This window comes from Ranitomeya variabilis, chromosome 7 (assembly GCF_051348905.1).
Source record: "Ranitomeya variabilis isolate aRanVar5 chromosome 7, aRanVar5.hap1, whole genome shotgun sequence".
Taxonomy (NCBI): domain Eukaryota; kingdom Metazoa; phylum Chordata; class Amphibia; order Anura; family Dendrobatidae; genus Ranitomeya; species Ranitomeya variabilis.
Window position 1 is genome coordinate 226771881 of NC_135238.1, and position 27245 is coordinate 226799125.

Sequence of the window (27245 nt, forward strand, 5' to 3'; positions counted from 1 at the left end):
ACTACTTCCCTTCCGAGCCCTGACGTGCGCCCAAACAGTGGTTTACCCCCACATATGGGGTATCACTGTACTCACAACAAACTGGGCAACAAACATTGGGGCCCAATTTCTCCTGTTACCCTTGTGAAAATAAAAAATTGCTTGCTAAAACATCTTTTTTGAGGAAAGAAAAATGATTTTTTATTTTCACGGCTCTGCGTTGTAAACTTCTGTGAAGCACTTTGGGGTTGAATGTGCTCATCACACATCTAGATAAGTTCCTTGGGGGGTCTAGTTTCCAAAATGGGGTCACTTGTGGGGTGTTTCTACTGTTTAGGCACATCAGGGGCTCTGCAAATGCAACGTGACACCCGCAGAGCATTCCATCAAAGTCTGCATTCCAAAACGTCACTACTTCCCTTCCGAGCCCCGGCATGTGCCCAAACAGTGGTTTACCCCCACATATGGGGTATCACCGTACTCAGGAGAAACTGGACAACAACTTTTGGGGTCCAATTTCTCCTGTTACCCTTGCAAAAATAAAAAATTCTGGGCTAAAAAAATATTTTTGAGGAAAGGAAACACATTTATTATTTTCACGGCTCTGCGTTATAAACTTCTGCGAAGCACTTGGGGGTTCAAAGTGCTCACCACACATCTAGATTAGTTCCTTGGGAGGTCTAGTTTCCAAAATGGGGTCACTTGTTAGGGAGCTCCAATGTTTAGGCACACAGGGGCTCTCCAAACGTGACATGGTGTCCGCTAATGATTGGAGCTAATTTTCCATTCAAAAAGCCAAATGGCGTGCCTTCCCTTCCGAGCCCTGCCGTGTGCCCAAACAGTGGTTTACCCCCACATATGGGGTATCATCGTACTCAGGACAAACTGGACAACAACATTTGGGGTCCAATTTCTCCCATTACCCTTGGAAAATTAAAAAATCCTGGGCTAAAACTCATTTTTGAGGAAAGAAAAATTATTTTTTTATTTTCACGGCTCTGCGTTATAAACTTCTGTGAAGCACCTGGGGGTTATAAGTGCTCACTATGCATCTAGATAAGTTCCTTGGGGGTCTAGTTTCCAAAATGGGGTCACGTGTAGGGGAGCTCCAATGTTTAGGCACACAGGGGCTCTCCAAACGCGACATGGTGTTCGCTAACGATTGGAGCTAATTTTCCATTCAAAAAGTCAAATGGCACGCCTCCCCTTCCGAGCCTTGCCGTGCACCCAAACAGTGGTTTACCCCCACATATGAGGTATCAACATACTCAGCAGAAATTGCCCAACAAATTTTAGGATCCATTTTATCCTGTTGCCCATGTGAAAATGAAAAAATTGAGGCTAAAAGAAATTTTGTGTGAAAAAAAAGTACTTTTTAATTTTTACGGATCAATTTGTGAAGCACCTGAGAGTTTAATGTGCTCACTATGCTTCTAGATAAGTTCCTTGGGGGGTCTACTTTCCAAAATGGGGTCACTTGTGGGAGCGCTCCAATGTTTAGGCACACGGGGGCTCTCCAAACGTGACATGGTCTCTGCTAGCGATGGAGATCATTTTTCATTCAAAAAGTCAAATGGCGCTCCTTCCCTTCCGAGCCTTACCATGTGCCCAAACAGTGGTTTACCCCCACATGTGAGGTATCAGTGTACTCAGGAGAAATTGTCCAACAAATTTTAGGATCCATTTTATCCTGTTGCCCATGTGAAAATGAAAAAATTGAGGCTAAAATAATTTTTTTGTGAAAAAAAAGTACTGTTTAATTTTTACGGATCAATTTGTGAAGCACCTGGGGGTTTAAAGTGCTCACTATGCTTCTAGATAAGTTCCTTGGGGGGTCTAGTTTCCAAAATGGGGTCACTTGTGGGGGAACTCCAATGTTTAGGCACACGGGGGCTCTCCAAACGCGACATGGTGTCCGCTAAAGATTGGAGCCAATTTTTCATTCAAAAAGTCAAATGGCGCTCCTTTCCTTCCAAGCCCTGCCGTATGCCCAAACAGTGGTTTACCCCCACATATGAGGTATCAGCGTACTCAGGACAAATTGGACAACATCGTTCGTGGTCCAGTTTTTCCTTTTACCCTTGGGAAAATAAAAAAATTGTTGCTAAAATATCATTTTTGTGACTAAAAAGTTAAATGTTCATTTTTTCCTTCCATGTTGCTTCTGCTGCTGTGAAACACCTGAAGGGTTAATAAACTTCCTGAATGTGGTTTTGAGCACCTTGAGGGGTGCAGTTTTTAGAATGGTGTCACTTTGGGGTATTTTCAGCCATATAGAACCCTCAAACTGACTTCAAATGTGAGGTGGTCCCTAAAAAAAATGGTTTTGTAAATTTTGTTGTAAAAATGAGAAATCACTGGTCAAATTTTAACCCTTATAACTTCCTAGCAAAAAAAAAATTTGTTTCCAAAATTGTGCTGATGTAAAGTAGACATGTGGGAAATGTTATTTATTAACTATTTTGTGTCACATAACTCTCTGGTTTAACAGAATAAAAATTCAAAATGTGAAAATTGCGAAATTTTCAACATTTTCGCCAAATTTCCGTTTTTTTCACAAATAAACTCAGAAATTATCGACCTAAATTTACCACTAACATGAAGCCCAATATGTCACGAAAAAACAATCTCAGAATCGCTAGGATCCGTTGAAGCGTTCCTGAGTTATTACCTCATAAAGGGACACTGGTCAGAATTGCAAAAAACGGCAAGGTCATTAAGGCCAAAATAGGCTGGGTCATGAAGGGGTTAAATAAGATCACTGTCAAATTTCAGTATCCTTTGCCGCTGTTGTCTGACTTGTTTGCCCGGATTAAAGGTGCCAAGTGGTTTACCAAGATAGACCTTCGTGGTGCGTACAACCTTGTGCGCATTAAGCAAGGGGATGAATGGAAAACCGCATTCAATACGCCCGAAGGTCATTTTGAGTACTTGGTGATGCCTTTTGGGCTCTCTAATGCCCCTTCAGTTTTTCAGTCCTTTATGCATGACATTTTCCGGAACTATCTGGATAAATTTTTGATCGTTTATCTGGATGATATTCTGTTTTTTTCTGATAATTGGGACTCGCATGTGGAGCAGGTCAGGATGGTCTTTAAAATTTTGCGTGAAAATTCTTTGTTTGTCAAGGGCTCAAAGTGTCTTTTTGGTGTACAGAAGGTTCCCTTTTTGGGGTTCATTTTTTCCCCTTCTGCTGTGGAGATGGACCCAGTCAAGGTCCGAGCTATTCTTGATTGGACTCAGCCCTCGTCAGTTAAGAGTCTTCAGAAGTTCTTGGGTTTCGCTAACTTCTACCGTCGTTTTATCGCTAACTTTTCTAGCATTGTGAAACCTTTGACGGATATGACCAAGAAGGGCTCCGATGTGGTTAATTGGGCTCCTGCTGCCGTGGAGGCTTTCCAGGAGTTGAAACGTCGGTTTACTTCGGCGCCTGTTTTGTGCCAGCCTGATGTCTCGCTTCCCTTTCAGGTTGAGGTGGATGCTTCAGAGATTGGAGCAGGGGCCGTTTTGTCGCAGAGAGGCCCTGGTTGCTCTGTTATGAGACCTTGCGCCTTTTTCTCTAGGAAGTTTTCGCCTGCGGAGCGAAATTATGATGTGGGCAATCGGGAGTTGTTGGCCATGAAATGGGCATTTGAAGAGTGGCGTCATTGGCTCGAGGGTGCTAAGCATCGTGTGGTGGTCTTGACTGATCACAAAAATCTGATGTATCTCGAGTCTGCTAAACGCCTGAATCCTAGACAGGCCCGCTGGTCATTGTTTTTCTCCCGTTTTGACTTTGTTGTCTCGTATTTACCAGGTTCAAAAAATGTGAAGGCCGATGCTCTTTCCAGGAGCTTTGTGCCTGATGCTCCTGGAGTCGCTGAACCTGTTGGTGTTCTTAAGGATGGTATTATCTTGTCAGCTATTTCTCCAGATCTGCGACGTGTGTTGCAGAGATTTCAGGCTGATAGGCCTGATTCTTGTCCACCTGACAGACTGTTTGTGCCTGATAAGTGGACCAGCAGAGTCATTTCCGAGGTTCATTCCTCGGTGTTGGCAGGTCACCCAGGAATTTTTGGCACCAGAGATCTGGTGGCCAGATCCTTTTGGGTGACCTTCTTGCCATTGGCTGAGTTTGCCCTTAATAATCGGGCTAGTTCCGCCACCTTGGTTTCGCCGTTTTTCTGCAACTCTGGTTTCCACCCTCGTTTTTCTTCGGGTCATGTGGAGCCTTCTGACTGCCCTGGGGTGGATTCTGTGGTGGATAGGTTGCAGCGGATCTGGAATCTTGTGTTGGACAACTTGAAGTTGTCACAGGAGAGGGCTCAGCGCTTTGCCAACCGCCGCCGCGGTGTGGGTCCCCGACTACGTGTTGGGGATTTGGTGTGGCTTTCTTCCCGCTTTGTTCCTATGAAGGTTTCCTCTCCCAAATTTAAACCTCGTTTTATTGGTCCTTACAAGATATTGGAAATCCTTAATCCTGTATCCTTTCGCCTGGATCTTCCTGTGTCGTTTGCTATCCACAACGTGTTTCATAGGTCCTTGTTGCGGCGGTACGTTGTGCCTGTGGTTCCTTCTGCTGAGCCTCCTGCTCCGGTGTTGGTTGAGGGCGAGTTGGAGTACGTGGTGGAGAAGATCTTGGATTCTCGTCTCTCCAGGCGGAGGCTTCAGTACCTGGTCAAGTGGAAGGGCTATGGTCAGGAAGATAATTCCTGGGTGGTCGCCTCTGATGTTCATGCGGCCGATTTAGTTCGTGCCTTTCACGCCGCTCGTCCTGATCGCCCTGGTGGTCGTGGTGAGGGTTCGGTGACCCCTCACTAAGGGGGGGGTACTGTTGTGATTTTGCTTTTTGCTCCCTCTAGTGGTCATTAGTGATTTGACTCTGGAGCTTCTGTCTTTTCCTATATCCTCACCTGGGCCGTTAGTTCAGGGGCGTTGCTATTTAAGCTCCCTGGACCTTCAGTTCAATACCTGGCATCGTTGAAATCAGAGCTAATCTGTTGTGCTCTTGTCCTATGATCCTGGTTCCTGTATTTCAAGCTAAGTCTGCTTACTTGCTTTTTGCTTTTGTTTAGTTTGGTATTTTTGTCCAGCTTGTTCCAATCTGTATCCTGACCTTTGCTGGAAGCTCTAGGGGGGCTGGTGTTCTCCCCCCGGACCGTTAGACGGTTCGGGGGTTCTTGAATCTCCAGCGTGGATTTTTATAGGGTTTTTGTTGACCAGATAAGTTATCTTGCTATATTCTGCTATTAGTAAGCTGGCCTCTCTTTGCTGAACCTGGTTCATTTCTGTGTTTGTCATTTCCTCTTACCTCACCGTTATTATTTGTGGGGGGCTTGTATCTTGCTTTGGGGTCCCTTTCTCTGGAGGCAAGAGAGGTCTTTGTTTTCTTCTCCTAGGGGTAGTTAGATTCTCCGGCTGGCGCGAGTCATCTAGCGATCACCGTAGGCATGATCCCCGGCTACTTCTAGTGTTGGCGTTAGGAGTAGCTATTTGGTCAACCCAGTTACCACAGCCCTATGAGCTGGATTTTTGAATATCGCAGACTTACACGTTAAAACTCAGGAACCTCAGAAGAAGTGGAAGAAGCAATTGACACCAAAGGAGCATCGCCATGAATCCCCTGGCAACCCCAACTTGAAACAGACATAGCTTTCCAATCCAGAACTGGATTATGGGCCTGCAGCCATGGTAGACCCAAAACGACAACATCATGCAAATTATGCAGCACAAGAAAGCGAATCACCTCCTGATGTACAGGAGTCATGCACATGGTCACTTGAGTCCAATACTGAGGCTTATTCTCAGCCAATGGTGTAGCATCAATTCCCCTCAGTGGAATGGGGAATTCTAAAGGCTCCAGAACAAAACCACAGCGCCTGGCAAACGACAAATCCATCAGGTTCAGGGCAGCACCTGAATCCACAAAAGCCATAACCAAGAAGGATGACAAAGAACAAATTAAAGTAACAGACAAAATGAATTTAGGCTGTATAGTACCAACGGTGACAGATTTAGCGATTTTTTTAACGCGCTTAGAGCATGCTGAGATAACATGAGTTGAATCACCACAGTAAAAGCACAACCCATTTTGACGTCTATGATTTTGCTGCTCAATTCTGGTCAGAATTCGGTCACATTGCATAGACTCAGGTCTCTGTTCAGAAAACACCGCCAGATGGTGCGCAGATTTGCGCTCCCGCAAACGCCGATCAATCTGAATGGCCAAATCCATTGAGTCATTCAGACTTGCAGGTGTGGGGAACCCCACCATAACATTCTTAATGGCTTCAGAAAGACCTTCTCTGAAATTTGCAGCCAGGGCACACTCATTCCATTGAGTAAGCACCGACCATTTCCGAAATTTTTGACAATACACCTCAGCTTCATCCTGGCCCTGAGAGAGAGCCAGCAAGGCCTTTTCTGCCTGGTTCTCAAGATTAGGTTCCTCATAAAGCAAACCAAGCGCCAGAAAAAACGCATCCACATTCAGCAATGCAGGATCTCCTGGCGCCAGGGAGAAAGCCCAATCTTGAGGGTCGCCACGTAACAGGGAGATAACAATTCTAACTTGCTGAGCGGAATCACCAGAGGAACGAGGTCTCAAAGAAAGAAATAATTTACAATTATTCTTAAAATTCAGAAACCTAGATCTATCTCCAGAAAACAACTCAGGAGTAGGTACTTTTGGCTCAGACATAGGACTGTGAACAACAAAATCCTGAATGCTTTGCACCCTTGCAGCAAGATGATCCACACTAGAAGTCAGACTCTGAATATCCATGTCTGCAGCTGAACTCAAAGCCACCCAGAGATTAAGGGGATGAGAGAAGCTGGACAGACTGCAGCAAAGGGAGAGGAAAAAAAAAATTGTACTCAGGGCTTCTCTTATCCCACTTCTGCGATGCACTAAACACTTTATGGCCTGCTGTACTGTTATGACCCTTAGTGGCTGAGGATCACAGAATGAACTAGCTAAGTTACTGAACATAGAACGAGCTCTAGGGAGGTGGTAACTGGACTGACCGCAAAACCTGATCCTAACCAAACACACTGAAGGTAGCCGGTGAACGTGCCTAAATTCCTGGACGTCTCGACGCAGCCTGAGAAACTTGCTACCCCTATAGAGAAAGTAAGACCTCACTTGCCTCAGAGAAATGACCCCAAAGATATAGTAAGCCCCCAACAAATATTAACGGTGAGGTAAGGGGAAAATACAAAACGTAGAAATGAAAACAGATTCAGCAAATGAGGCCCACTAATACTAGATAGCAGAAGACAGGCAGGGAACTGTGCGGTCAGTAAAAAAACCCTATACAAAATATCCGCGCTGAGAATACAAGAACCCCCACACCAACTAACGGTGTGAGGGGAGAAACTCAGCCCCCTAGAGCTACCAGCAAGCAAGGAAATCACATATTAGCAAGCTGGACAAGGACAAGTAAATAACCAAGAAACATATTGAACACTAATGAGCAAAAAATAACCAAACAGAAAACTTAGCTTCTCTTGGAGAGACTGATAGCGAAGGAATTCAGGAAGATCAAGATAGCACTGAATACATCGACAGCAGGCAAACACTGAAAGTCCAGGTGAGCTAAATAGGAAACCAGCTAACAGATAACGAGACAGCTGATCTGCCTCAGACCTGCAGAAAGACACAAAGAGCCACCAGAGGGAGCCCAAAGACAGCACTCACACAGTACCACTTGTGACCACAAGAGGGAGCCCAAAAACAGAGTTCACAACACTTGCGGTGCTGCGCCCCCTGCTGGCATAACCTCATATGAACTCTAGCGTGGGAATTTTTCAGAATATTTTCTCACTCCAGAGTTCATATGAGGTTATGCCAGCAGGGGGCGAAGCACCGCAAGTCTACGATGCTACATTCCCCTGCATTCCATTCATTCCCCAGTTTTTACAGGCAGGGGCAACAGCTGCATTAGCAGGCTACTGCTTGCAAAATTATTTAACCTCTTCCGATGGATTTACATTGTGGGACTTGACTGTAATGCGGGAGAGGTATAGGATATTGTTGTTTTTTTATTTTATCTTTGTTTCAGGTGACAATTGGATTGAGAGTATAATAAAGATATTACAACACCCTGTGTATTTATTTTATTAAAATACTTTTTTCCAAATGTGTGTGTTTTTTTTTAACCCTTTATTAATATTGGATTAATAATGGATAGGTGTCTTATTGACACCTCCATTATTAGCCAGGCTTAATGTCACCTTACAATAGCAAGTTGACATTAACCCTTTATTACCCAATATCCCGCCGCTACAGGGGAGTGGGAATAGAGAGGCTAAGTGCCAGAATAGTTGCATCTTACAGATGTGGCTTTTCTGGGGTAGCTGGGGCAGATGTTTTTGCCAGGGGGGCAATATCCATGGTCCCTCTCTAGTCTGTTAATATCTGCCCTAAGTGACTGGCTTTCCCACTCTGGCGGAGAAAATTGCGCGGAAGCCCACGCCAATTTTTTACGTGATTTAACCCTTTATTTTAATAGATAGAGCCACAAAATTTTGCACACAGACACTTCAAACATTAGTAGTGAGGAATATGTAAAAAATAAGGGATATGAAATGGTTTACTGTATGTAATCATGTCTCATATCCTGTCGGGTTTGGGAAGGAGATAGCAAAAGCCGGCAATTGAATTAGCAGCTTTTCTGCTATCTAGCGCTGTATTGAATATAAATATATATACTGTATGTGTCTCACTGACATACATATATATATATACACTCACCGGCCACTTTATTAGGTACACCATGCTAGTAACGGGTTGGACCCCCTTTTGCCTTCTGAACTGCCTCAATTCTTCGTGGCATAGATTCAACAAGGTGCTGGAAGCATTCCTCTGAGATTTTGGTCCATATTGACATGATGGCATCACACAGTTGCCGCAGATTTGTCGGCTGCACATCCCAAAGATGCTCCATACAAGGCAGGATGGATCCATGCTTTCATGTTGTTTACGCCAAATTCTGACCCTACCATCCGAATGTCACAGCAGAAATCGAGACTCATCAGACCAAGCAACGTTTTTCCAATCTTCTACTGTCCAATTTCGATGAGCTTGTACAAATTGTAGCCTCAGTTTCCTGTTCTTAGCTGAAAGGAGTGGTACCCGGTGTGGTCTTCTGCTGCTGTAGCCCATCTGCCTCAAAGTTCGACGCACTGTGCGTTCAGAGATGCTCTTAGGCCTACCTTGGTTGTAACGGGTGGCGATTTGAGTCACTGTTGCCTTTCTATCAGCTCGAACCAGTCTGCCCATTCTCCTCTGACCTCTGGCATCAACAAGGCATTTCCGCCCACAGAACTGCCGCTCACTGGATTTTTTTTCTTTTTCGGACCATTCTCTGTAAACCCTAGAGATGGTTGTGCGTGAAAATCCCAGTAGATCAGCAGTTTCTGAAATACTCAGACCAGCCCTTCTGGCACCAACAACCATGCCACGTTCAAAGGCACTCATATCACCTTTCTTCCCCATACTGATGCTCGGTTTGAACTGTAGGAGATTGTCTTGACCATGTCTACATGCCTAAATGCACTGAGTTGCCGCCATGTGATTGGCTGATTAGAAATTAAGTGTTAACAAGAAGTTGGACAGGTGTACCTAATAAAGTGGCCAGTGAGTGTATATATATATATATATAGACTGCATAAATGTTTTCACGAATATTTGAGGCCATGGATCCATTCTATGTCCATTTTGCAAGCTGGCGAGAAAATCTCGCCATACGGATGCCATACGAATGCCATTCGGATGACACATGGATAATTTTTGGAGAAAAAATCGCATCCTCGCATTGAATATGGATCAATGTTCAGGAACTTTTCTGCGTATTTCGGCTGTAAAAAATGGACCGTATTTCCCTACGCTAAGTGTGACGTCGGCCTAAGACTGTTCTATGTGTTTAATCCGTTTCAGATGAATCCACATAGATGTTAATTATCGCGTGTGATTTCTGAAATGGATGAGAATAGGATGTGCTCCGGGCCTAATTTTGGTGCAGATGCCTTCTTTTGATCGTCCGTTATTGCATTTTAATTTTGGCATTTTGACTTTTTTTTATCTCTATGCCGTTTAGCGATCAGGTTAATCCTTTTTTTTATTGATAGATCGGGCGATTCTGAATGCAGCGATTCCAAATATGTGTATGTTTGATTTTTTTTTATTAATTGTTTTATTTTGAATGGGGCAAAAGTGGGGTGATTTGAACTTTTATATTTTTTTAAATTTTTTTATATTTTTAAAAACATTTTTCTTTAACTTTTGGCATGCTTAAATAGTCTCCATAGGAGACTAGAAGCCGCCATAGCCCGATCGGCTCAGCTACATTGAGGCGATGATCAGTTCGCATCTATGTAGCTGAATACTGACTTGCTATGAGCTCCAACTACTGGTTGGCTCTCATAGCAATCCGGCACTGACAACCATAGAGGTCTCCAAGAGACCTCTGATTGTCATGCCGACAAACCGATGACCCCGATCACGTAACGGGGGTCACCGATGTAGGTATTTCCGGCAAAATTGTCGTCAACACCATTTAAATGCCACTGTCAGAGTTCGACAGCAGCATTTAACTAGTTCATAGCCATGGGTGGATTGCGATTCCACCCATGGCTATTGCGTGCTCATGTCATCTGTTCAATACAGCTGACATGTCAAGATGTTGGCTCACCGCCGGAGCCCACATCAAAGGAGGGGGAATACAGACAATGGTGTACTATTACGCAAAATGTCAGAAAGGGGTTAAAGCACTACTCCAGGTTTTTTTTTATTTAATATTCAGCTCTGGAGTGATGCTTTTTATGTCACGTGACAGAAACTTGTGAGCGTAGCTTCTGACTGGCCAGAAGTCAGAAGCTATGTTACAAACTCTCCATGCCAGAGCCAGAACGAGGCCAGAACGAGGTTCTCATAGACTTGTATTGAAAAGTGATCTTCACAAAGCTCCATGAAACAATGAAGCTGCAACAGATCACTTTTCGCAGGAAAAAGACCAGATTGGCTTGAAACAATGAAGGCGGCTCCAGGTGAGTATGAGACAGGGACAGAATGAATGCATTTAAAGCACCACTCCAGTGGTACAGTAGAAAAAAACACCGAAGTGGCGCTTTAAAAATATGTTCTGCCATGTTAGAAGCAAAAAGGAATAATGAAAGGATTTGAGATCTTTGACCAATTTGGTTTGAGCCCCGAATCAATATTAGCTCTTGACTTTTTTACACAAAACATTGTTAGGTACGTGTTGGAGTCACACTTTAAGAAGCCCCCAGTGTGCAGATCTATCTTATGTATGTGACTCTCTACCTCTCTTAATCAAAGGCACAAAGCATATGGAGTTCTTTGAAGAAATAAACATACAGTGTTCCATCACTAATAAGTGTGACTATTGTCAGCCCGGTGGTTTTCTCCACTCTGCGCCAGACAGAAGTCATCATGAATTCAGCACGGATTAGTGACACACAGGCTTAGAAAGCACATTCTCTCCCGAGTATCCTGTGGGATGGAAGATAATTTTTTTTCTGGTGCCGCTGCCAGAGATGATTATTGAGAACAGATTTTTCAGCCATAGAAAGTGAAGTTTTCTTTTTTCTCTCCAAGAACACCTAAGATGGTACACGAAGTTGCTGCAGGTCTTGAGAAATAGAAGTTTGAGAATTCATAAAAGAGTTGGGATTCAGATATTTTCCAAGCACATACTTTTTATGGACTTGTATTTTCTACATAACCTGATCCATACAGAATGCGAAAATATGAAAACTGCATTGATTCCTTCCACTTTGGACCCAACAGAGGAAATTATTGTGCAGCATAACTTGTTCTAGGTACACTTGTCACGTGCACACAGATTTTGAAGGAACAGGAAGATTGTTCCAAACATCTTGGAGAACTAAGCACAGATCGTCTGTGGATGTCAGCGTGTGCAAATCATTCTGATATTGTCTTTGTGGGGCCAGACCATCACTTCCAGGTCGCCTTGTTCGTAATGTCATTGGCTAGATGTTTGGGATCATTGTCCGGCTGCAGAATAATCAGATGTCTCCCTGATGGTATCACTTGATGGATAAGTATCTGCCTGCATTTCTCATCATTGATGACACCATTAATCTTGATCAAACCTCCAACGACATTTGTTGAAATGCAGGACCCTCCACCTGCTTCACTTTTCACCTCCATTATTGTATTGCTCTCCAACCGTTCGGTGAAAAAACTATCTTCTGTCAGGCAAATATCTTGATTTATTAGTCCAGAGCTTCTGCTGCCCCGTTTCCTGTATTTTGGGTATGGTTGAGTCACTTGACCTTGTTTTCATGTCAAAGTATTCCGGAAGGAAAAAAAATGATAAAAACTTGTCAAAAACATGAAGATTGAACATATGTTAAGCTTACATCCACATAACATCTGTGAATAGTTCTCCGAAATCTTTAGAACAACCTCACTGCCAAGTTCCTTCAAATATTGTATGCAAGTTTACCTAGAAGAATTAAAGTTTTGATGCTGTTTTGCAGGCAAAAGGGTAGTCACAAAAAAATATTGATGAGATTTAGATTCGTGTTTTGTTCTTTCACTTTGCAATTTGTTAATTACGGTAGTAAAACTAAATTATAAATACTTTTATTTTTTTAAAGCATTTTCAATGTATTACTTTTTTCTGCTACTACACAATCCCTGTGAAGGCACTAAGAAAATAAAGGCTGGGAAAATGAAAAAGAAACAAAGATTTTGCATCTTATCACTATCATTTTCTACTTGCTTGGGGAATTGAAGTCCTTCCTGAACTCCAGCAGCCATTATTAGAGACATGTTATCATTTGGTTACCCAGGCATCCTCGAATTGCATAGACCCTTGTTTTGCCCCCATGTCGTCTGACAAGTCCTCACTTGTTTTTTGTCCTAATATGATATATCTTCTTTCTTCTGCTATAGATATCAATGAGTGCTTGCTCCTAAGAAGCTGTTCCCATCACTGTACTAATTTGAAGGGGTCCTATCACTGTTCCTGTGACAGAAACTTTATAGAAGGGGGCAGCAGTTGCACCATCAAAGGTAAATTGGATTTTTTTAAATAATGCTTCTATTCAAGGTTGACGACTGACAAGTCATATTTTGGTAACTGTATTTTCTGTGCCCCCTGAAAAAATAAAATCCAAGGTTCTGATTTAAAATTGCCCACCCTTTTATAATTACATTTATAGTTTGGGTGTCCTGCCTGTAGTGCTACCTGCTCTGACATCCCCCAGAGCACCACCAGTCCCTCCTACACCACTACCCATTCTGCATGGGCAAGTCGCAAAGGAGCCGGTAGATCTGAGAACCATGACAGTGATTAATGAGGAAAGGAATGTGTCAAAGCGTGAAGCACAGCAAGAGGAGCCTGATAGTCATAAGCATGGAGCCCAAATTTAATATTTTGATATGTGGCCCTAGTGCTTAAAATTGTGCCCTTGCAAGGGTCATGGATATGAATAAGTCCTAAGCACAAAACTTCTTGTCTCTATATTGTGGTCTAAAGTGCCATCACATAAAACGTATGGAATGTAACAATGAATTCTCAATGCACGCAGACGTCCTTCTAAATAAAGTCATTACTTGTATAACTATGATATCTGGTATTATTTCAGACTCAGAAGAACAAATACTCTATGTCGCCAATGATACTGAGGTCCTCGCTTTCAGATATCCCTTTGGATACAGCACAGAGCATCAGCATATATCTCATATCGCGCACAACTCACGGATCACGGGAATGGAGATGTATCTTCAAGGCAATATGATTATATGGAGCACGCAATTCAACCCAGGAGGAATATTCTACAATACATTTCATGGCAGAGGAGGAAAAGAGACCAGAAGTGGATTAATTGTAAGTTCATTATTTAGAGGGCAATGTAAGAGTAACCGTAAGATTCAGTCATTGGTCAAAATTTGTGATCCGAAGATGACGGTCAGAGGTCAGAGGTCATTGAGACTAAATATAAAATATTACATTTTTGGTTCCTTAGTATAAATGACCCATGCCTCACCTTCCCTGCTCGAAAAACAATGAGATTACCCTTAAAGAGTTATTTGTAATAATTGGAAATAACTTAGTGATCACTGGCTGTCTGACTGCTGAGACCCCAAGTGATTGTGATGAGGCTTCAGAGAACCTCATATTGAAAGGTGAACAGGTGTACATTCTTCACCTCTGCTCCATTCTTCACCTCTGCATCCATTGTATATGGGACTTCCATAAATAATGGATTGCTGTATTCAGCTTTTTCTGGTAGTCCCATAGACAATGAATGGAGCATAGATTAAGCATGTACACCTCCGCTCCATTCAAAACTGAGCTCTACAGAACTCAGTTCCCAGGTTCCAGACCCCCATACTTTCATACTTTGGATCATGGTTGGACCCCCAACAGGCAGTATCCATTGGGTAAGACATAACTTACTATCTTGGGAAAAACCTTATAAGGCCCCCAAAAATAGGAGATGAACCAAAGATTTTGGTGGGATGGACCGACCATCTGATGTGCACCAGGGCCTCTTTAATCTCTCAGGGGGATTAGGTTACGGCAGTTGAGAATTCAATACCCAGTTCTTTTGTTTCTCGGGAGAATAAGACATTCACAGATTAATTTGGAAGTGACTTTCTACCAACTGCCCTTTGAAAGCCAAATCGAATATTTGTCTGAGAAGTTCAGCTGACAACTGTCTAGGATGTTTGACCTGCTTCAGCTCTTCTGATATGAGACAGGATCCACTTAGTAGGAGTCTTCTGACAAAGCAGTGAGGCAAAAATGTTAATAAACATTTTATAAAATTGTAAAAATAGTAAAAGAAAAAAAATATTCCTTTTACAAGTCTGAGTAGGGGACCCAATGGTGAATTTGCCATATAGTATGTCGACATGCTGGTAAAGCATGCCTTGCTAGTTTTGGTTATGTTTTTTTTTTTTTTTTTTTTGAGGGTTAACTGAATCATCACTGATGTTGCCAAGTGTTTCCTAATGCCTAGGGAAAAAAACCTCTACATTCTGATTCTGGTCCAGAATAATCTCAATGACCATTATAAAGGCCTGAAACATGCTTTCTCTTTAAGATCTTGTTCATTTTGCTACACTTTTTAATATATGTGGGTCAAGCTTAAAACCTCTGAAAGAAAGTATTCTACATTTTGGCATATGCAGTATCGATGGTGGCTAAAAATGCAAAACAAAAGATCCCAAACCTAAGTCAAATACAGTGGGGCAAAAAAGTATTTAGTCAGTCAGCAATAGTGCAAGTTCCACCACTTAAAAAGATGAGAGGCGTCTGTAATTTACATCATAGGTAGACCTCAACTATGGGAGACAAACTGAGAAAAAAAAATCCAGAAAATCACATTGTCTGTTTTTTTATCATTTTATTTGCATATTATGGTGGAAAATAAGTATTTGGTCAGAAACAAAATTTCATCTCAATACTTTGTAATCTATCCTTTGTTGGCAATGACAGAGGTCAAACGTTTTCTGTAAGTCTTCACAAGGTTGCCACACACTGTTGTTGGCCCATTCCTCCATGCAGATCTCCTCTAGAGCAGTGATGTTTTTGGCTTTTCGCTTGGCAACACGGACTTTCAACTCCCTCCAAAGGTTTTCTATAGGGTTGAGATCTGGAGACTGGCTAGGCCACTCCAGGACCTTGAAATGCTTCTTACGAAGCCACTCCTTCGTTGCCCTGGCGGTGTGCTTTGGATCATTGTCATGTTGAAAGACCCAGCCACGTTTAATCTTCAATGCCCTTGCTGATGGAAGGAGGTTTGCACTCAAAATCTCACGATACATGGCCCCATTCATTCTTTCATGTACCCGGATCAGTCGTCCTGGCCCCTTTGCAGAGAAACAGCCCCAAAGCATGATGTTTCCACCACCATGCTTTACAGTAGGTATGGTGTTTGATGGAGGCAACTCAGTATTCTTTTTCCTCCAAACACGACAAGTTGTGTTTCTACCAAACAGTTCCAGTTTGGTTTCATCAGACCATAGGACATTCTCCCAAAACTCCTCTGGATCATCCAAATGCTCTCTAGCAAACTTCAGACGGGCCCGGACATCTACTGGCTTAAGCAGTGGGACACGTCTGGCACTGCAGGATCTGAGTCCATGGTGGCGTAGTGTGTTACTTATGGTAGCCTTGTTACATTGGTCCCAGCTCTCTGCAGTTCATTCACTAGGTCCCCCCGCGTGGTTCTGGGATTTTTGCTCACCGTTCTTGTGATCATTCTGACCCCACGGGGTGGGATTTTGCGTGGAGCCCCAGATCGAGGGAGATTATCAGTGGTCTTGTATGTCTTCCATTTTCTAATTATTGCTCCCACTGTTGATTTCTTCACTCCAAGCTGGTTGGCTATTGCAGATTCAGTCTTCCCAGCCTGGTGCAGGGCTACAATTTTGTTTCTGGTGTCCTTTGACAGCTCTTTGGTCTTCACCATAGTGGAGTTTGGAGTCAGACTGTTTGAGGGTGTGCACAGGTGTCTTTTTATACTGATAACAAGTTTAAACAGGTGCCATTACTACAGGTAATGAGTGGAGGAAAGAGGAGACTCTTAAAGAAGAAGTTACAGGTCTGTGAGAGCCAGAAATCTTGATTGTTTGTTTCTGACCAAATACTTATTTTCCACCATAATATGCAAATAAAATGATAAAAAAACAGACAATGTGATTTTCTGGATTTTTATTTCTCAGTTTGTCTCCCATAGTTGAGGTCTACCTATGATGTAAATTACAGACGCCTCTCATCTTTTTAAGTGGTGGAACTTGCACTATTGCTGACTGACTAAATACTTTTTTGCCCCACTGTATACACTTACAAAGTTGCCAAAAGTACAGTAACTTTGAAGGTCTGGGTTGAAGTAATCCTGCCCAAAAAATGGGATCTGGTTTGGGGATATTCCCAATCAGTATTGAACAATTGATGGTCAGGACTACAGGCAGTCTCTATTTTGTGGAAAGAAGTGGTGGTAAGTTGTTGGTAATGAGCAAATTCATTTGTAACAAATCGAATATGAATTTCACAAAATATCAGATACAACAGATTTCAAAATGTTCTAATTTCAATTTGCATGAGCCTAACAAAATGTCAGTTAGTTTGCCAACAATTATCTGCATTATTTTGAGGGTTGGGAAAAGGTTAAACATGACAAAAGATTATACTTAAGAAACGGAAAAACACTGGGAGAAAGACAAAGCACAAACAGGGTCTTATATGGGTAACAAAGTAACCAGAAATGCACAAAATGTGCTCACCTGATTTGGTTGTGTGTACAGTACACAACCACTTATAGTGCTTAAGGCTGCTGCAGACCCACGAGGAGATGAGTGCAGGAAAAAGAGAGCAAATGGGTCGTTCGGCATTGCCGTGAAAGAATGGAGGATGCCAATCAAATAGTAAGTGGTTTATTAGTCAACTCATTTCCAAGCATGCAGCTTCTTCATCAGGACAACCACGATAATCGAAGCTGTATGCTTTGAAACTCGTTGACTAATAATCCACTAGCTGTTGCATTGGCATCCTCCATTCTTTCACGGCAGAGTAGAATGACCCATTTGCTCCCTCTTTTGTGCAGAAGACTATACTTGTCTGTCTTAAGCCAGCTACTCATCTGTCCTACCGATGCAGCTCCCCTCTCGGTCTTTTGCTTGATTTGGTTCAGTCTTTGTATAGACCTTCAGATAAGTCTTTGTTAGGGATCTACCGGTGTTGACTAGGTATTCATATTGTAAAAGGAAGACATCACACTTCATGTGAGCATGGGAAGCCAAGTCATCACCAGAAAATCCTCATAGAAGACTGAAGAATGATTCACTGTGAAATGCCAGAAGAGGAGTTGCATCAGCAGGACAAGTGCTGGAAGGATATAAGACAGATGAGCTTAGTCTTAAATTACTTTTTAACCTCTCCCCTCCATTTATTATGCTTTGGGGTCTGGAGAGACTTTAGAGTATAATGTACTGTACCTCTTTTCTTGGCAGATTTGATTTGGAATGAATCTATTCTGGTGGCCATTTCAAACAAATCTCCATGACATGGAGTTTGGTAGATTTGCGAATCTTAGTTAATGAATGTGTGATCAAGCCCTTAGGTTCTAGGCTTTTTGATGAAGCCTTGCATAAACTGCATTAGGAGAGTATACGAGTTGTTTTCCCACATAATGTATAACAACTATAATTGAGTGATTTGCCTTTCAGTGTTCTGAATTTAAAAGACCCCGGGATATCGCTGTGGATTGGGTAGCAGGAAACATCTACTGGACGGACCACTCCCGCATGCATTGGTTCAGTTATTACACCACTCACTGGGCGAGCTTGAGATATTCCATAAATGTCGGTCAAATAAATGGACAAAACTGTACACGACTTCTCACCAACATCGCAGGAGAGCCTTATGCAATTGCTGTAAATCCCAAAAAAGGGTAGGTTTCACATTGATATCAAATACACCAAGCCATTCCAATATGGCAAGTTGGTTTTGTTACTCCAGACCACTGGGAGCGCCATTCGTTTGGAGTAGTTCCATGCACAGGAGATAATTAAGGCAATGTTGTATAGGAAAAAACAGTGATGGGACCAGAGTGCTGCGGATCCCTCATTCTCTGGATCGTTTAGGGCCCTACTGATCTTAAAATGATGGCGTATTCTAGTTAAAGGCCACTTTTTAAGATGTGAATGCCTTAATAATGTTTAACCACAAGGATCTTAACCAATTCTGGGACTATAGAAAAGATTTTACTTTTTGCAAAAAGTCTACGCAAAGTAACTCGCCTCCAATGTACGTCAATGTTACATACAGATTTTGCTTCAGATTGTGGTACACATTGCCTGCAAATTTAACCCGTGTCATATTGAAACTCATGGTTGTGAAATTTGTATCCAATTGATTTGGGGATAGACTGTGAATTTTTCAAAGGTAAGGACAAAAAAATTGGAAGCTATCTACATGCATGAACAAACCCAAAGAGTACAGTGACAACGTTCACTTTTTTTTAATAAACCCTTTCACTATTTAACAATATCCAATATGAAAACAGCAATTCATAGGTTCTTTATGTAAAACAGCTGCCCTTTCAGCCCATGAAAGATGGGCGATGGGTGAATAAAAGTCCTTTTTTTGCACCAAAGGCTCCTGAGGAATGCTGGTTTTTCTTTGGACATACAGTATTTTCATGCTGATTTGAAGCACCATTATTTCTCTCGATATGGTTTCAGAGGTAGGAACCAGGATCAGTGCCGTCTATGGATAGTCACGTTTGAATGAAAGACAAGGTAGATTGCTTCCATAAGCAGTTGTTCAAACCAGTGAAAGAATTTATTTTTTTAAAGTAAAAAAGTATAATATCCACACAACGTGTTTCGGCTCCACTGCAACCTTCCTCAGGTGTATGTTAAGAATGTGTATACTTGTACATCTGAGGAAGGCTGCAGTGATGCCGAAATGCATTGTGGGCATTACATATTTTTTACCATTTTTAAAAAAAATTCTTTCAATGGTTTGAAAAAATGCATTTTCCACTGAGGGGGACTCCTGGAAATAGTTTCCCCTGTTCCTCCCGGAATGGTTGCAGTCCTTTACATTTGGATTTGATCTGAACTGGGAGTTGTGCCTCCATCAGCCGATCTATACTGGGTGTGTAAGACTCTCCTACCACTCGCTTTATATTGTTGAACTTATTACGCTTAGCGCCACGGTTCCTCTTTTCCCTCCTAGGATACTTCATACAATCTGGATATGTTTTGTTTGTATCTGTCGATCTAGCTATCATTTCATCTATCCATTCTCATGGTCTCATGTTATTTCCTTCTCCACTCTCTATCAGGATGATGTACTGGACGGTCATTGGAGATCGGTCACACATTGAGGAGGCGGCCATGGATGGTACTTTAAGAAGAGTTATCATACAGAAGAACTTACAAAGACCAACAGGTATCTGCAGTAGGTCTCTCTGTAGAGTTGAGCAAAAAAGATTTGACTCTCTTCCAGCAGCCATGTCAATAGTCCTGCGATCATCTTACCTGCTGACATCTCCAGTACCTCTTCTGGATAGTGCAACGTCACGCATGTATCAAGCTGTCTTGATGATATCATGACTTGTCTACCAATCTGAAGAGGTGTTGGAGATGTTTGGAGGAGATTTCCAGGCCTCTGTTCCGCATGTCACTGACGATTGACTTGGCTGCAAGCCCAAGAACCTGCAATCGTTTTTCACTCTTTGCTCCAGTTTCCTCAATTTTATCCAAGTTAAAAATTCCATTTGTATAAAGCCATTATTTTAACTACTTGTAAAGCCATGAGTCTTGGCTTTATAGCTAATTTTTTGTGTATTTCCACTAAATCAATACTCCAATGACAGATTTCTCACCCTGATAATACGAGGAGCACTGTGATACAGGCTATAGGTTTGGGCCTAAAACAATAGAAATGTTTCATTGAAGTCTGCTGCTGATAGTTATTGCATTGTAGACCCTCATGGTGCAAATAGGCCCCAAACTGACAGTACAAGTTGTCGCCTGCAGTTTACAGAATTGAAATCAAGCGCAGCTTAGTATTAGGACAATTGCCTTTTCTTGCTGACAGTGGTTTCCGGTTATTGGTTTCATGGTGTGAAGACTGATTGACTGAAGTCAGAGGAATACTTGGTCTGACAAAACCATCAGATAGCAGAACAAAGGAAAATGGGCATTTAATAATCATGGAAGGAAAAAAAAGAGTCCAAACATATGTTTATAACACTGTAATAAGTCTTTCACTGTTACAGGTGCAAAAAGACGCTGATTTTATTAGTAAGGGTACCGTCACACAGTGCCATTTTCATCGCTACGACGGCACGATTCGTGACGTTGCAGCGTCGTATGATTATCGCTCCAGCGTCGTATACTGCGGTCACACGTTGCAATACACGGCGCTGGAGCGATAATTTCATGACGTATTTGCGATGTAGAAGCCGTTGGTTACTGTGCGCACATCGTATACAACCTGTGTCACACAATGCAATCATGCCGCCACAGCGGGACACTAGACGACGAAAGAAAGTTTCAAACGATCTGCTACGACGTACGATTCTCAGCGGGGATCCGGATCGCAGTAGCGTGTCAGACACAGCGATATCGTAAATGCATCGCTGGAACGTCACGAATCGTGCCGTTGTAGCGATCAAAATTGCACTGTGTGACGGTACCCTAAGGTCTATGTTATAAATCTGGTAGCTGCAATAATCCTTTGAAGGGATCAATTGATTTTCTGTTGCATAATTTGTGAGTGTGAAAGTTAAAAGGACCTGTTGCAGATTTTACATCTGAGACCCTAAGCTGCAAGTTATACATACATCCTGTATTATCCAGAGCTGCACTCACTATTCTGCTGGTGCAGTCACTGTGTACATACATTACATTACTGATCATGAGTTACATGCTGTATTATACTCCAGAGCTGCACTCACTATTCTGCTGGTGCAGTCACTGTTTACATACATTACATTACTGATCCTCAGTTACATCCTGTATTATACCCCAGAGCTGCACTCACTATTCTGCTGGTGCAGTCACTGTGTACATACATTACATTACTGATCCTGAGTTACATCCTGTATTATACCCCAGAGCTGCACTCACTATTCTGCTGATGCAGTCACTGTGCACATACATTACATTACTGATCCTGAGTTACATCCTTTAGTATACTTCAGAGCTGCAATCACTGTTCTGCTGGTGGAGTCACTGTGTACTTACATTACATTACTGATCCTGAGTTATATCCTGTAGTATACCCCAGAGCTGCACTCACTATTCTGCTGATGCAGTCACTGTGTACATACATTACATTACTGATCCTGTACTGATCCTGAGTTACATCCTTTAGTATACTTCAGAGCTGAAATCACTGTTCTGCTGGTGGAGGCACTGTGTACATACATTACATTACTGATACTGTACTAATCCTGTACTGATCCTGAGTTACATCCTGTATTATACTCCAGAGCTGCACTCACTATTCTGCTTATGCAGTCACTGTGTACATACATTACATTACTGATCCTGCACTGATCCTGAGTTACATCCTGTATTCTACTCCAGAGCTGCACTCACTATTCTGCTGGTGCAGTCACTGTGTTCATACATTACTGATCCTGAGTTACATCCTGTATTAAATCCCAGAGCTGCACTCACTATTCTGCTGGTGCAGTCACTGTGTACATACATTACATTACTGATCCTGAGTTATATTTTGTATTGTACCCCAGAGCTGCACTCACTATTCTGCTGGTGCAGTCACTGTGTACATACATTACATTACTGATCCTGAGTTACATCCTGTATTATACCCCAGAACTGCACTCACTATTCTGCTGGTGCAGTCACTGTGTACATACATTACATTACATTACTGATCCTGAGTTACATCCTGTATTATACTCCAGAGCTGCACTCACTATTCTGCTGGTGCAGTCACTGTGTACATACATTATATTACTGATCCTGAGTTACATCCGGTATTATACTCCAGAGCTGCACTCACTATTCTGCTGGTGCAGTCACTGTGTACATACATTACATTACTGATCCTGAGTTACATCCTGTATTATACTCCAGAGCTGCACTCACTATTCTGTTGGTGCAGTCACTGTGTACATACATTACATTACTGATCCTGAGTTACTTCCTGTATTATAATCCAGAGCTGCACTCACTATTCTGCAGGTGCAGTCACTGTGTACATACATTACATTACTGATCCTGAGTTACATCCTATATTATACTCCAGAGCTGCACTCACTATTCTGCTGGTGCAGTTACTGTGTACATACATTACATTACATTACTGATCCTGAATTACATCCTGTATTATACCCCAGAGCTGCACTCACTATTCTCTATTCTGCAGGTGCAGTCACTGTGTACATACATTATATAAATTGTCCTGCACTGATCTTGAGTCCTATGAGTTGAACTGCAATGGTGGTAGGATCACTGATGCTTTTCATTATAAAGGACTTTCTGAGCAATTCCAAGGCCATTACCCATTGGAATAGGAGTGGATATTTAAAATGGCCCCCGATTAAAGTGGATAAGCGCGGTTGTAATTCTGACTTCTCTCTTGCATAAAAATATTATATTTTGATACTTCCAACAGTATATTTTGCTTCCTATAAGTCGAGGCTGGCTTCAAGTTGATCCAGAAGAATTTGTTTTGGATAAAGCCATTATCAGGAAGTATGCCGACTTTAAGTTTTTGAACACACAGCTTCGTATCCGGCCATTGTAGAAATCTCAGAGAATACAAACAGCTTGTGTTTCATTATTAAGAGCCTGCCGTTCACTGGATTTACAGCAGATCAAAAGAAAAATTCTTTCTGAACAAAAAAATAAAACAAATGCAATTTGCTGCTCAACAAGCATGGATGATGCAGCCAAGTGAAGAGCAATGTGCATAACTTAACGGATTGCAAACTGCCTACTGTGACCTGGAATTCATTCTCTTTCCCCCAAATTCGTTCTGTTCTAAATAACTATTTTAATTCCATGTGATACGAACAAAACATCTTTAAAAATAAAAGTTTGTGAAGGATCAGAAATTTATTCTCATCTCTTTTTTTTTTAGGTCTTGTTGTCGATCATTTCGGTCAACGCCTTTACTGGGCAGACTTTGAACTCTCTGTCATCGGCACAATCCGGCTAGATGGTTCTGATTTAGCCATGGTTGTCCGAAGTAAGCATGGTAAGTACTAAGGTTTAGTAAAAATGTTCAAATTATCCAAATATTGACTTTACCGACTTTACGCCTTGTCAGCTCCTAATCAAAACTCCTGACCACAAAGGTTATTCCCAACTCGTCAAGTTATTTCTTATCCTTAGGATATGAGCTCTTTATAGTACAGATGGGCAGCTATATTCCAGTGGAAGTGAATTCTACTTAAATTTTACAAAAATTGGCACTTGCCAAAATTTTTTGTTATTCCCTTTTACACGGATTCCGCAAGATATTAGCTGCAGGCTGCCATTGGTCTGATTCATAAAGGGCTGCCAAAATGTTGTTAAAAAAAATCTTTATACTCCTTTTGCTATTCACGTCTCCACTTCATAGCGTCACTCGTCCGGTCCTCGGCACTTTTTTTTTAATCATCATTGCTTGAGCAGAAATCCCACCAGTCTGTGACTTCTGGCTCCAATGAGACCAGGAAGAGCACTGCGCATGCATGTTTAAGGTCACGGCTCATGTCATGAAACTGTGACCTTTCTCGCACATGAGCAAAACCCTCCTGGCTTGTCACGCTAGGTTGGGACTTCCAGCTCTGATGAGGATTTCAGCATGAATGGCAGAAGATGATGTGGCGAGGACTGGATGAGTGATGACAAGTTACAGAAGGGTTGGAGAATTGAACAGTGAGGTGTACAAGGTTTCTACAATTTTTTTATATATCACTATTAATATCATGTGGGGTCTAGAGAGATGTTATATTTGCAGATAACTTTTCTTTCAACTAAATATCCCGGTAAATTCCATGTAAACAAAAGAATTCCAATTTTGGCCGAATACTTATGTTTACTTTATAGACAATAAATGGAGCATCAACAGCCACCACTACGTTCTAACAGATCATTACAGAGCACTGTTCTCAGGATCAGAGGGCTTCCATGTGTTCCCGGTGATCTGCAAATTGTCACCAATGATACATTAATACTAGAGATGAGCGAATATACTCGTTACTCGAGAGTTCCCGAGCACGCACAGGTGTCCTCCGAGTATTTTTTAGTGCTCGGAAATGTAGTTTTTTATTGCCACAGCTGAATGATTTACATCTGTTAGGCTGCTTTCACACATCAGGTTTTTTGTTTCAGGCACAATCCGGCAAATCCGTAAGAAAGCGGATCCGTTTTTTTTACACGCTGGATCCGTTTTTTTCCCATAGAGTTGTATTAGCGCCGGATTGTGCCTGAAGGACATGCGTTTCATCCGTTTTGTGCTGGATCCGTCCCTTCAGGCTTTTTTGCCGGACACAAAAAACGTCCCCTGCAACGTTTTTTCTGTCCGGCGAAAAAGCCTGAAGGGACGTTTCCGTCAATAAACGCATCAAACGGATGTGTGAATGAACGATTCCGGCTACCGAATCCGTTTTTACACATTGGGCATGCCCAGAAGCTATGATTTCGATTCTGGTATGGGGAATCTCTCTCTCTCTCTCTCTCCATACGTACATGTGGGGATTCCTTAGCAACCAGGCAACCCCCACATGTACTTATGCAGGCTAACAGATGTAAATCATTCAGCTGCGGAGATGAAAACTAAATCTCCGAGCACTAAAAAATACTTGGAGGACACCCGTGCATGCTCGGCAAGGCTTTAAATGTTTTTTTCACTACGTTAACAGATATTCTCAGTGATGCCCAGGGTGGGATTACAAAAAAAACATATTTTCACCTCCTGGACCAAAACCACTCCTCAGCACTTTTTTTTGTAGCCTGCCTATTTCAGTTATCAACATCAAGGGGGCATGAAGTGACGGCAGCCTTCACGTTCACTCTAAGTGAAAAAATGTGATGACTGCAGTTGAGCAACTGCTGAGGAATGACTGCAGGGGTGACCTGACTTATGAATCTAGAAATAAAATACATCCTACACCCAAATATGCACTGGGTCTGCTTCTGTGACCTGGTAATATCATGTGAAATGGTTCATTGGGCTGTGTTAGTTGACTATTATAAAAAAAAGTCTTCGATCAATATTCAATTATACTATTTGCTGTCTAGCATATTGCTTACACAACATTTCCTCGTTGTTTCCTTTTTCCACATCTGTGAGTCTTGTAAGTATCTTCAGTCACCACAGAAGGCTTCCAGAGCAATGCAATAAATAGAAGAAAAGGAGGAGGGGGATGCAGCTGCAGTATCTATTGCACAGTGTCTGTGGAGGGGATGACTAAGCCATATGATTGGTTCAGAGCATTTATCAAAGCGGAAAATTCCCACTCACTTATCAAGCTTTAGTTATCACCGTTACTTAACAGTAAAGTTATGTCACTTCATAATGTAGTAGAAAATAAAGACTATCCAGTTTCCAATTCAAAATCCAAGAATGTATTAAAAATGTAAATACTTTATTATAAAAGTTAAAATGTGGCGTGAAAAATAAATTATATATGAAAAAACAGATGGACAATCATGTACGGACCAGGGCTGAAATTCAGTCCTGGCATTTGAAATCACACAGTTCCATGGTGTCCCCGTCCCCAAGCACCAGATGGGATATATCACTAATATTACCCTGGATGGAGGAAAGCAAGATTTTCTACAAGACCAATATTTCTAATGATACCTGTGGCTGCTGGGATAAGTGACGGAGTCAGCAACTTTGTGCTCCATCACAACTCTTAACAGTATGGGTGTCTTGAGAATACCGATTCTGTTAACAATGTAGCAGACAAGGCGGCCCACAACCAGACAGGCCCTTCTGACATTTGCCAGAATTGCAGATGGCCAGTCCGGCTCTGCCGACAATATGGAGGTGTGAGGGTGGACATGAGGAACTAATACCAATACCAGACGCGTTTCAAACGCAACCTGCATTCTTAAACTTGGTTTGGATGGATTGGTTTCAAACCCAGTTTAAGAACGCAGGTTGAGTTCGAAACGCGTCTGGTATTAGTTCCCCATATCCCCTCTTCCAGATTGTCGCAGTGTTTTTTCATATACTTTTACTTTTTGTTGCCATATTTTAACTTTGATAATAAAGTACTTACATTTTAATACATTCTTGGACTTTGAATTGGAAGCTACATCATCTTTCTTTTCTCCTGTAAAGTTGAATGCCTTGCAGTGGCATGGATCACGGGCTTCCACACTGATCATTTTTCTCCCTATTTTTTTATATGCTTTGGATTAAATTACTTTTTTAAGTAAGTAACTGCCAACAAGTGAATAAAAATTGGAAAAAAACCTTTAATGAGAGTTTGCTAAAGTTACATCAAGAAGCAGGAATGCTAAATCATAGCAATTCAATTTGGGGGGAATTTTTTTCAAATGTAGCCAAGAGAACGGAGTGTTAAGAAATTAAGAGTTTTAAGAATTTTCTTACTTAAACCTTTGATGCTGATCCGATGTTATGTATCTGTCCAGTAGCCAATCACTGGCTTCGTCTGTATGTATGTATTGCATGTGACTGCTGAAGCCAGTGATTGGCTGCAGAGGTAATGTGAATGATAAACAGGTTGTCATCACAGCAGGATACACAGGAACCACCAGCATCCGCACTTGA

General features: G+C 42.0%; 1 protein-coding gene across 5 annotated transcripts in view; it reads left to right on the forward strand.

The window, feature by feature from the left end:
- LRP1B (LDL receptor related protein 1B) overlaps nucleotides 1-27245 on the forward strand; it is a 1636337-nt gene that overhangs the window by 1550105 nt on the left and 58987 nt on the right. For all 5 annotated transcript variants that reach the window (XM_077273024.1, XM_077273022.1, XM_077273019.1 and 2 more), the window contains exons 76-80: nucleotides 12905-13024; nucleotides 13600-13841; nucleotides 18191-18414; nucleotides 19816-19922; nucleotides 23595-23711. In XM_077273024.1, coding sequence (XP_077129139.1) covers nucleotides 12905-13024; nucleotides 13600-13841; nucleotides 18191-18414; nucleotides 19816-19922; nucleotides 23595-23711 — 810 coding nt within the window. The remainder of the gene's footprint in view (nucleotides 1-12904; nucleotides 13025-13599; nucleotides 13842-18190; nucleotides 18415-19815; nucleotides 19923-23594; nucleotides 23712-27245) is intronic.